The 12,299-nt window shown below is 38.8% G+C and overlaps 1 protein-coding gene across 13 annotated transcripts in view; it reads right to left on the reverse strand.

Moving 5' to 3' along the window:
• UTRN (utrophin) overlaps positions 1-12,299 on the reverse strand; it is a 533,664-nt gene that overhangs the window by 261,247 nt on the left and 260,118 nt on the right. For all 13 annotated transcript variants that reach the window (XM_021072273.1, XM_021072283.1, XM_021072259.1 and 10 more), the window contains 4 exons: positions 8,898-9,112; positions 6,753-6,870; positions 2,353-2,558; positions 907-1,061 (listed from right to left, as the gene is read on the reverse strand). In XM_021072273.1, coding sequence (XP_020927932.1) covers positions 907-1,061; positions 2,353-2,558; positions 6,753-6,870; positions 8,898-9,112 — 694 coding nt within the window. The remainder of the gene's footprint in view (positions 1-906; positions 1,062-2,352; positions 2,559-6,752; positions 6,871-8,897; positions 9,113-12,299) is intronic.

Raw genomic sequence — 12,299 nt, forward strand, 5'->3', positions numbered from 1 at the left:
TCTTTGCTTTGAGTTTTCTGAAAATTTACATTAGAGATTCTAACTAAAAATGACATTCTAAAAATATATAAAGTACTTTCATATCAAACTGTTATTAAATGCGTGGCTGTACTTTATTGCTAGTAATATACATCATAAAGTAAAATAAATGTGTTTTTGGTATCAAATTAGCTTTCAGGCAGTTGCATATGAATATATAAGATGTGTGTGAAACTATAATTTCATTTAGACACAGGTATTCCCACAGTACTATGCAGGAAGTAAACACTTTTTTCTTTCCTGATGATGAATATAAATATGCAATCTTAAAGAGATGCTAACCACTATTTATAGTGCCTCAAATTCTAGGTGTTCAAATGACAGAAAAATTTCTCTTATAATCACATACGCTATTTTGGTCTGTTCCAAATATACTGACTAGACAGTCATGGAAAGTAAAAAATTAGTTGAAACCCAACATACACATGGTGCATTTCAGGAGTCTACAGTGGATCCATGTGTTCCCAGCCTCAACCAAGGATGACCTGGTCAAATAGCACACTTCTTTAACTACCAATAGGAAGAGTATTACCCTGATGTCTCTGTAAATACCCAAGTAATCCTTACCATTAGAGTACTGCAAGAAATGCCGAGAGGCATAAGAAAATCACAACACACAGAAAGATCATTGTCAGGGTTTAGACTTATTCAAGGAAAAACTCTACTGAAGAAATTCGAGTAGCTAATGTATAAATATATATCCTACACTAAGTGTGATACTACTAACTCAGAACAACATAAACATTTAAAATAATAATAAAATGTACTTGTACCAGTCACATGTTCAGCATGCTTCCATAAGAAAGTCAGAGCAATCAAATTACCAACTTGACAAGACACATATACCTGCCAGGGCCTTAGTGTTACCTTTGTTTTAAATTGATCCATGATGTTTTTAGGTACTCAGTGGTTTCTTTCACATTCCTTGTGTCATCATTGCCATACTCCTCTAGCAATTTTTGCAGGACGTTATTGAATGCCATTATGACACCATCACCAGGACCCAATTCTTGAAGCAACATCTAAGGTGAAATTTATGTGTAACTGTTAGACTGGGTCACTCAGGAACAAGCACTCCCAAAACATTGGTCCTTCCAGTAGGCTTTAACTTGTATTAGATACAGATATCAAAAGAAGAAAACAAATTATAAAAAAAAAAATGCTTGCCTTTAAGCTCAAACAAAAATAATTCTGGAGGGGAAAAGCGATCAGGTATGTAGCAGATGATGTTAAAGGATTATTAGCTTTTCCTCTTTGATATATTTTCCTCCCTCAAACCATTTGTACTTTTCACTCCTTCTGCTATACATCTGATCCTTGCAGGCATATACATCTTATCGGAATAAACTTACTATAATTTCTTGATACGTATTTAGAGAAATCAAAAGGGAAACAATATGGAAGTTTTCTATCTCCTGTCTCTGGATCACTGTGTATGTTTTCAAAGTCAGCTGCTTGGCGGATCCAGGAATCAAGCAAGGTTTACAAGAGTTGCCTGAATAAACTAAATTGTTGCTGTGTGTCCAAGGGGATTGATTCCTCGGTACACTTTTTCCATCTCTGAGATCCCTCAATCAAGACACTCCCCGTGAAATCTAATGACTAATGAACGTTCCCGTAATGATTTTTGCAGCCACTGGCAAAAAGGGAAAAAAAAAAATCCACCCTAAAGTTCCAGAAGAATACAACCATATTGCTGATTAGAAAAAAAATCTTCTGAATATGATGATTAAAACACTGATAGCACTTTTAATTGTATTCCTCTGGTGAAATTTCCAGGGCCTTTGCTGATGATTACTTTTGAGACTTTTGGTGACAATAAATCAGCAGATGGCATACACACAGAAAATGATCCAGGAGACCAAGTTATCTGAAGGGCAAATACATGTTACACCACTCTATAACCTAACAACCATAACAACCAATCCAAGAGTATTACTGTCAATGACTGTCGAGAAATTCAAAATAGCACTTTAACCTTCAGGTTAGACCTGGGAGGGAGTAAAAGGAGGGGTCCTGGAATCCTAAAAACGTTTTCTTTCTAGTTTGCTGGTTCATGGGTGAGCTCTATTTGCAAAGAGTCAGTGAGCTGTAAATCTAGGGTACGCATACATTTCTATTTGTGAGGTCTCCAGAAATTTTTCAAAAAGCTTCCTGGTCAAATTCTTTTATATAGATTTCAGTATGGAATCTAAGCACCTGGGAAACCATAATGACAAGAGTCCTAAAAATTACCGCTAACAATAGAAAAAAAAAAAAAAAAAAGCACAACTCACAAATTGATAATGCCAGAAAGTATCTAAGGAGTCTTACTTGATTATCAGAAACTTGTTTGATCAGTGGATCCCTGCGGGCTTGCTGAAGCATATAGAGGCGAGCCTCGTATTTTCTCATGAGCTCCTCGGTCTCCTCCCGGTGGTCATCCCACTGAAGACTGTCAATGATCATGTCCTCCAGCTGCTGCTGTCTTAACTCCACGCCATGCTGGGTGCTATCCCACTGGTTCTTCACCTTTTCCACTGGAGGAGGCATTGCATAAAAAAATAATCCCAGAAAGTAATTCTCAGGAAAGGCACATATGTCACAAATAAGGTCAAATACAGAAAAGAGAAAGGAGGCAAGGTGGAAACATTTTAAAGGAATTTTATTACATGTCTGCCACACTATACAACTGATAGATTTATGAAACCAATCTTGAAGAAAAAAATCTTGAAATAAACTCTTTTTTAAGTGCATTAAAACATCTCACAATAGGAGTTCCCGTAGTGGCTAAGTGGTTAACGAATCCGACTAAGAACCATGAGGCTGCGGGTTCAATCCCTGGCCTTGCTCAGTGGGTTAAGGATCTGGCATTGCCGTGAGCTGTGGTGTAGGTTGCAGATGTGGCTTGGATCTCGCATTGCTGTGGCTGTGGTGTAGGCCGGCGGCTACAGCTCCGATTCAACCCCTAGCCTGGGAACCTCCACATGCCGCGGGAGTGGCCCAAGAAACGGCAAAACACACACACACACACACACACACAAAAAACCTCACAACAAAAAACAGCTACTATTGGAGTTCCTGCTATGGCACAGCGAGTTAAGGATCTGGTGTTGCCTCTGCAGTGGCTTAGGGGGCTGCTGAGGCATGGGTTCAATCCCCAGCCAGGTGTCTTGGGTTAAGGATCTGGCATTGCTGCAGTTGTGGCATAGTTTGCAGCTGCATCTCAGATTTGATCCCTGGTCCCAGAACTTCTATATCCTGTGACTGTGACCAAAAAAGAAAAAAGATCTACAATTATAAGCTGATAAGCCAAAAACTTATAAGGTAGATAAATTCCTAGCTAATTTATATTTATTGAACCTGGTTTGAAGAAGGTAGCTTTTATGATAGAACTTTATAACCATAGATAAAGTCACTTGCTATCCTCAAAGAAGATGCTCTTAGGTGGTCTTGATTTTAAAAGAAAGCAAATTATTTAAGAACATTTTCAACATTAGTTCTACTGCAGCATGAAACCTTTCTAAAAGGAAGTATTTTTATATATTCAAGAGAAATTAGATTCAAGTTCTATGCATCTGATAGTTTTTTTATTATAAAAAATCCATATTGACTCTTTTTTTTTTTTTGTCTTTTTTTTTTGTTGTTGTTGTTGTTGTTGTTGCTGCTATTTCTTGGGCCACTCCCGCGGCATGTGGAGGTTCCCAGCCTAGGGGTTGAATCGGAGCTGTAGCCACCGGCCTACGCCAGAGCCACAGCAACGCGGGATCCGAGCCGCGTCTGCAACCTACACCACAGCTCACGGCAATGCCGGATCCTTAACCCACTGAGCAAGGGCAGGGACCGAACCCGCAACCTCATGGTTCCTAGTCGGATTCGTTAACCACTGCGCCATGACGGGAACTCCCATGTTGACTCTTTACCTCTCTCTTTTTTATTGTTGTTTGTTTCCTTTGTTTATTCTTTCTTTCTGTTTCTTTCTCTTCTCCTTTTCTCTCTCCTACTTTCTCTCCTCTCCTGTCTTGTTTTTTTTTAGATTATACACACGGCACATGGAGGTTTCCAGGCTAGCGGTCAAATCAGAGCGGCAGCTGCCAGCTTGCACCAGCCAGGCAACACAGGATCCAAGCCACATGGGCAACCTATGTTGCAACTTACAGCAACGCCAGATCCTTAACCCACTGAGCCAGGCCAGGGATCGAACCTGCATCCTCACAGAGACAACTTCAGGTTCTTAACCCTCTGAGTCACAACAGGAACACCCTCTCCTTTTCTATTGTTAACATGGACTTACAGAAAAAGACATCTAAGGAAACTTAAACTCTTGATTAATTACTTCAGGGGCAGTGCATGATTTGAACTGAAGGTACTAGAAAGCAATAGCTTTAAATATCTTCCATAACCCATTGGTAATGACTAGGTAGAAAGTTAGAAACAAACTCTAGAAGACTGATTATATGCCAGAAGGACAAAAGGGCTGTAGTTAAGCACAAAGAAGGAAAACTTGACTAAAAAATAACATTGCAGCTAAGTCATAATGAGAAATTTTAGCGAAATTCTTCAAATAAATATGGTTATAGTAAACCATAAGAGCCATCAATTGAAGATTGTTTAGAAAAATGTAAATTATACATATGTGCAAAAATTCTAAAAACACTGTTCAATGAGATTATTATCTCAGTTTTGACAGTTTAGATAAAGTTTTGATCTTAGAGACTGGACAACTTAATCCTAAATGTTCTTCTTGTCAGTTACAGAGGTAGGTAAAGTACTTATGACCAATTCTATAACTAATAGAATCCTTTAATACTAAACAAATGAAACTAAAGACATTGAGACAGAAAATATCTAAAGTTTATTATTAAAAAAACAAGAAAATCATCCTATTTATTGGGAATAAATGCTAAAAGCAGGCTACTCTAGGTAGTACCCTCTCCTGAGAGTGTTTTTTCATATAACGAATAGTGATAAAGACCATGCAGCCCCTATACCAGAAAAAAAAATGGAGGGAAAACAAAAAGAAGGTGTTAAATTGGAAAAGGAAGAAATTCAGAAGGAAACCTTAAACTTTGAACAGAGAGATGGTGGACAAAACAAAAGATGGTAGAAAAAGCAAGGTGGAGACACCTTGGTGCACAGTTTGGGGTCACCAAAGCCAAGAAGCTCCTTTTCGCAGGGTGAGAAACAAGGTCACTCCTGAGTCCCTAATAGGCACAAGTAATCCATCAATGACTAAAAAGAGGGAGAAAGAGGGAAAACGGCTTATTTAGGAAACATAAACCAACGCTGGGAGACACTAAACGTTCTCTGCTAACTCATCTCTTCCAACACCTTGTTACTGCCACATGTATTTTCAAATCAAAATACTTTTTACAGGGGGAATAGCTGACTTCCCTTCAGAGATATTAGACAAGGTCATAAAATGCCTTCTAGTTTATATTCTGTCACAAATATTTATTAAGTGCCTAATTTGTACTGGGCACTGTGGGAGGCCTCGGGGCCAAAAGGTGAGTATTTACAATCTATGGAGGAGAGAGAGAATTAACGGTGAGATTGACAATGAAATTATGGGGGAAAAGGCCATGGCGGGAACTAAAGATAGAAAATACGTTCACCAGGGACGAGAAGAGGGTGGGAAAGACTTCACAGAAGGGGTGACATTTTAGCTGCTGAGTAGAATTGCACCTGGGGAGAGAAGGCCAAGAAAAAAAAAATTAATGTGAATAAAGGTAAGGAGACTAAGAAATGTCAGGACGATTTAAGGAATACGTATAGTACAGAATAGCTACAGACAGGACTGAGGGCTAAAGAGAGAAAGGAAAGGATGGAAGCAGACAGTGAGTGTCCCTATGTGACATTCTTAGGATTTTGTCTTTGTTTTGCATGTCAGACCAGATTTAATGGAAGCTTTACAGCCAGAGCGCAAATTTCAAACAGGGATCTTTGCTGTTGCTGTTTTATATTTAATTTTTGTTTTGTCCTATTTTGTATTTAACTGAAGTACTTCCAAATTAGTGCCAGGCACACAGGTACCTAGTAGTTGCTCAATAAATACGTTTGGAGTAAATTTTGAGAAGATGAGTTAATACATGACAAGATTTGGTTTCAGTGACTATAAGAGAAGAATGGATTTGCTGTCCTTTGGGTTTCTCTTAACTTCCTGGTTTTGTTTCCTTTAAAGAAATCCTAACTTTTGGAGTTCCCGTCGTGGCGCAGTGGTTAACGAATCCGACCAGGAACCATGAGGTTGCGGATTCGATCCCTGGCCTCGCTGAGTGGGTTAAGGATCCAGCGTTGCCGTGAGCTGTGGTGTAGGTTGCAGACGCGGCTCAGATCCCATGTTGCTGTGGCTGTGGTGTAGGCTGGTGGCTACAGCTCTGATTAGACCCCTAGCCTGGGAACCTCCATATGCTGTGGGAGCGGCCCAAGAAATGGCAAAAAGACAAAAAAAAAAAAAAAAAAAAAAAAAAAAAAAAAAAAAGAAATCCTAACTTGAAAGTAAAAAAGTCAATGAATCAGTAGTTACTTAAAATTAATGATGTTAATACTTTAAAGAACTCATAACGGGATTATGACAATGTTCACACAAAACAAGGGAAAGCTGTTTTATTATCAGATAGTTATCAAATATCAAATAATCAAATAATATTAATTTCTGATGAGTAATCTTCAGAAATGGGTATGTTACCATTGTCAGGGAAACTGAATGATGATACCAATTTTTTAAAACTTACATTTTTCTGTGATGGCTGTTCTCACGTCTGAACTAGAAGCTTTATTTTTCAAATTCTGTGCCAGTGTAAAAACATAATCAAGCTGAGGATGGCGCTGTTCTAAGTCAGCCTTTGTGATCTGTTAAGACAAGGTGATTGTTAAGAGAAGTTAATGAACCCTATGTTAAGAACACTAGCAAAGCAAAACAGGCGCACGATAATCAAAGTTGTTTTCCTTCGATAAGGGACAGTGAGGCATCAGTGATGCAGCAGAGTTGGAATCAGAGGTCCTAGGTTCAAATCTCAGCTAACCCACTTAACACCTGGATCCCCAGGCAAGGCATTTTACTTCTCTGTGTTTTTGTTTTCACAAAAAGAAATACTAAAATGCTCACAGTACAGCTCTCTCAACTCTGAGGAGATTAATTGAAGAAAATCCCTTTGAAAACTAAGAAGTGCTTTCAAAACATTAGCAGTGATTTCTGCAGCTGATGCTTTGCACATCTGACCTACATCAGATATGAACATCCACTGATGGCACCCCCAGGGATGGAGGGGAGGTATAAGAAAAATGCTAACAGGTGTAATTGCAAATTCAATAATCTTAGACATTGACAAACTGCTGCTCTAGAAAGTTTGTGCCTCTTAGTACTAATAAATATGGGAGAAAAGTTAGCAGTATCAAGAAAATGGTATATTTTATGCATGGAACTAATAAATTACCATAAAAATTAGAAGACACAATTTCCAGTTAAGTACAAATGGTGAGGCAAAGATTCACTCCCAATTCTTCCCGTCAATTGGCTAATTTTGCAGAATTCAATTATTCCTACAGTGTCAAATATTATCTGTAAATGGCTTATTCACAACATCTAAGGCTGAATCCCAGAGAGACGTTTGAGTGAATGCTGATCACTCCCTTCTAAAGGGCACAAGGATCTCTCCACATAACCTTTCGGAACCAAATCATCACGCCCTCATCCACATTCCATTTCTTCTGGTCCTGATTTCCACTAATTGCAATAGCATCATCTTAGCCACTCAGAAAGGGCTTTTCTCCTTGTTTTAAGCATCTCTCGCACTATTCCCAGTCTTCTTACCAAAGCAGGGATTGTTATCATCCGTCTCCAGCCACAATTTTAAAAAGCAAAAGGGGAAAAGATGCATGCCAACTGCTTATAGAATAAAGGTCCAGAGGGCTTTGTGCGGTCTACAAGCTCCTCACAAAATGAACCTGAGTTGCCGCGAATGTCTTCCTTCCCGTGACACGTCTTCATTACACAGTCGTTGACCCAACATCCTTCGTGCTTTCCACCTCGTATCGTTATTTTCCCTGCTCTCTACACCAGGAAGGCCATTTACTTGTCTCTAAATGTCAAAATCCCACATCCTCTGCCTTCCTTCACTGTGGATGGAATCCCCTTCCTCATCCTGGCTCCCCTCAAAGGTGGCTGAGACCCGCCCTGCAGCTTTTATTAGACTGTGCCCGGCCACACCTATGCAGTATGGGCATAACATTGGTACCTACCTCACAACACTGTTAAAGTACATGAGATAACACACGTAAAATAGAAAAATACCTTGCACATGGTAAGCACTTAATAAGAGTTAGCAACAGCCGTTATTACTATTTTACGGTTTATCTGATTTATTCTTTTCAGTATCCAAGACAAAACACAGCCCAGTGGCCAAAAACACTGAATATGAAAAAAGAACTTTATAAAGCGATAGAAGATGGCCCATGTGTAGGAATGAAGTTATAATCAGGAGATTCTGACTTATGATGCCAGCTAATAATTAAACAAATAAGCTCATGATGAAATATAAGTTGAAAAGGCACTTCAGGAAACTGCCCTACATTATACAAGGCATTAAATGTAACACTAGTTCACATTTATATTGATGTGGCTGGATTTCTACATCAATTTTAGATCACAAAAATATACTGTGTCTACAACTCAACGTTGTGAAACCTGTTCTTACCAAAACAGCATCAATGTCAGAAAAGCTTTACTCACCCCAGCTAGCCCAGGATGGCTGTTTGACAGATCAAGAGTTTTTTTAAAGCTCATTCTGAGTTTAAGACAAACAAAAGTGATCTAAACAGATCTCATCTACCCCTGTGTTGTGATGTTTCCATGACAAGCCTTTACACTAGGTACCTACTTTCATTCGGGAAATTGTCTTATTGATCTCTTCTACGTCCCCAACGGTGACAATGTTGGACTTCAGCATCTGGTCGATCAATGCCAGCCAGTCGGCTAGTTCAGTTATCGTTTTATCCAGATCAGCAGGAACTGAGATTTCTGCAGCACGAGGAGACTGAACAGGAATATCTGACGGAGATGATGCTAGCACCACCTTTTGGACACTTGTATGAACTGAAATAAAACATGCAGCAAAGTATTCATAAAACAGCAGGATAATTTGACTGGGGTGATGTAGTGGTGATGTGTGTATGCGTATTTATATAAAATTGGGTTTAAGTAAAAAAAAAAATGAAAGAGGTTTTTATTTTTTAATACTGAAATGGTATTTCCTGAAGTATCTGTATGACTTTTGTGGCCATAAAGCAAATTAAACACATAGGCTCACCATAGTCTAGGGCAGCAATAACCCAAAAGTAACTAACACAAATATCAAGAGAATATAAAATAAAAAAATGCAACAGGAGTTCCTGTTGTGGCTCAGTGGTTAACGAATCCGACTGGGAACCATGAGGTTTCAGGCTCGATCCATGGTCTTGCTCAGGGGTTAAGGATCCAGCGTTGCTGTGAGCTGTGGTGTAGGTTGCAGATGCAGCTCGGATCCTGCATTGCTGTGGCTCTGGCGTAGGCTGGTGGCTCCAGCTCCGATTCAACCCCTAGCCTGGGAACTTCCATATGCCACGGATGCGGCCCAAGAAATGGCAAAAAGACAAAAAACAAAAAACAAAAAAAACAACAACCATGACAAAATTAGGAGTGTTATTTTATTTTGTCAAGATGTTTTTGCTTTCATTATAAAGCCAATTTACTCTTATTTTCTGTCCTTTTTCACTTAACTTTATAATGTGAGCATTAGTGCTTTTTTAAAAAAATTATTTTGGTTATACCCACGGTATGTGGAAGTTCCCAGGCCTGGGATCGAACCTACACCACAGCAGTGACCTGAGCCTAGGCAGTGACAACCCACTGTGCCACAAGGGAACTCCCAAGCATTAGTTATTCTTAATAAACATCACTGCAAACACCTATGAAATAATCTCTGTACATATTCACTAACTTTTAGTTACCGCTTTTCTTACAAGCTGGATACTTTAGACTGTTCCTCAACCTTTACTTTAAAAAAGAACTTGCATATATGGTCCACTAATATTTGACAAGTGAGTCAAGAATATGCAATGGAGAAAAGACAGTCTTTTCAATAAATGATATTAAGATAATTGGACATTCACATGTAAAAGAATAAATCTGGACCCATGTCTTCTTACACCACTCACAAAAACTAACTCAAAATGGATTAAAGACTTAAATGTAAAACCTGAAACCATGAAACTCCTGGAAAACTAAGGAATAAAGCTACTTGACATAGGTCTTGGTATTGACCTTCTGAATATAACACCTAAAGAATATAACAGCATAAGCAACAAAATCAAAAGTGAACAACTGGGACGACATGAAACTAAAAAGCTAGATTCTACACAGCAACAGAAAACAACACAAAGTGAAAAGACAGCTTGCACAGAATGGGGAAAAAAATCTGCAAACCATATATCTGATACAGGGTTTATACACACACACATACATATACACATATGCATATAATTAAGACATAAAAAATAAGGAAAACCTATCATTTGAGACAACTAGGATGGACCTTGAAGGCATTATGCCAAGTAAAGTAAATCAGACAAAGACAAATACTGTATGATCTCATATGTGGAACCTAAGGGAAAAAAATTCATTGAAAAAGAACACAGTTTTCAGGTCTTTTTCAGACCTATAGTTACCAGAGGTGAAGGGTGGAGGGAGGGGAGATTGGAGAAAGGTAGTGAAAAGGTACCAACATCCAATTACAGCAGAAATAAGTACCAGGGGTAAAATGTAAAACATGAAAACTATAGTTAACACTGCTCTATAATATACAGGAAAATTGTTAAGAGAGTAAATCTGAAGAATTCTCATCACGAGGAGAAATTTTTTTATGCGTTCTTCTTTTTTTACTCTATTAGAAAACGGATGTTAGCCAAATCTACTGTGGAAAATCATTTCATAATATACATAAATCAAAGCATCCTGCTGTCTGCCTTAAACCTATACAGTGATGTATATCAATTATTTCTCAAGAAAACTGGAGGAAAAAAACAAGGTTTGAAGAAACCAGGTAATAGGGTATGCAAATCAAAGTTAGTCATAATAAGCTAAAAAAAATGGATTTCTGCTAGTGCCAGATGCTAAGCACAGTCTCTTACAGGCAGCAAAGAAAGGGGGAGGCACAAGAACCCCATGAACAGTGGCATCGTGACTAAGAAACGCCTTCTGGCAGGATTCCAGTTGGCTCCCCTAATGAATATGTCTTGAATGTCCTTATTTTGGGGTACGTTTCTTGATCTTCACAGCTTCTAATACATGAATGTCATTCTTGGCTGTACATGTGCCGTATGTTCAACTTAGATGGATGACACACACTTAGAGACACTGGCTTTCTTCTGCCTTCTGCATGACTGAACCTTTTAAATTACTGACTCACTCCAGTTCTGCTCACCAACGGTCGGTACAGATTTTACAAGCAGACAAAGCACCAGCCCTTGGTTTCGATTTTACAAAACCCCGACTTATGCGGGGCAAGGATTTGATGTGGCATGCGTGCTACTCTGCTAATATAGGTCAAAGCTGATGAGTACTTGGCACAAGGCTACCCCTCTGCCCTCCTTTCCTGCACTGCAGACGTTTCTAACAATCACACACATTGGTCTCAGTGATTTAAGATGCAGCTTCAGAATCCTTGCCCACACAACATTTCATAGAGCCAATCAAAAGAAATAGATAAATACGTTAAAACCTAGCTTCCATTCACGGCTCTCAGCGGCATGAACATTAAGATATTTTCTTATAAACCATCAAAGTCATTTCAGATAATGTAGGTTTCCCCTTTCCTTCCCTAAATAGTAGGGTTTTGACCTAAACTATGTATGTAATCACATTGCTTTTCTTGTGCCCATGTTCAGGGCTGGCCAGCCATATTAAATGTTTAGATATAACCTTCTAAGTTCGGAGAAAGTCTTCATAAATCAGGATCCCCCTCCATCAATACACTTAATTAACACTATCAATGAGTGGTTAGTCATTGTTTAACTCTACACTTTTCAAAATAACAAAAACAGCTTAGAAACCATTATTCTGAAAGCTTTAAAACAACATTCTTTTTTTTTTTTTTTTTTTGTCTTTCTGTCTTTTCTAGGGCCGCACTTGTGGCATATGGAGGTTCCCAGGCTAGGGGTCGAATTGGAGCTGTAGCCACCAGCCTACACCAGGGCCACAGCAATGCCAGATCCGAGCTGCATCTTCAACCTACACCACAGCTCAT

This window comes from Sus scrofa, chromosome 1 (assembly GCF_000003025.6).
Source record: "Sus scrofa isolate TJ Tabasco breed Duroc chromosome 1, Sscrofa11.1, whole genome shotgun sequence".
Classification (NCBI taxonomy): domain Eukaryota; kingdom Metazoa; phylum Chordata; class Mammalia; order Artiodactyla; family Suidae; genus Sus; species Sus scrofa.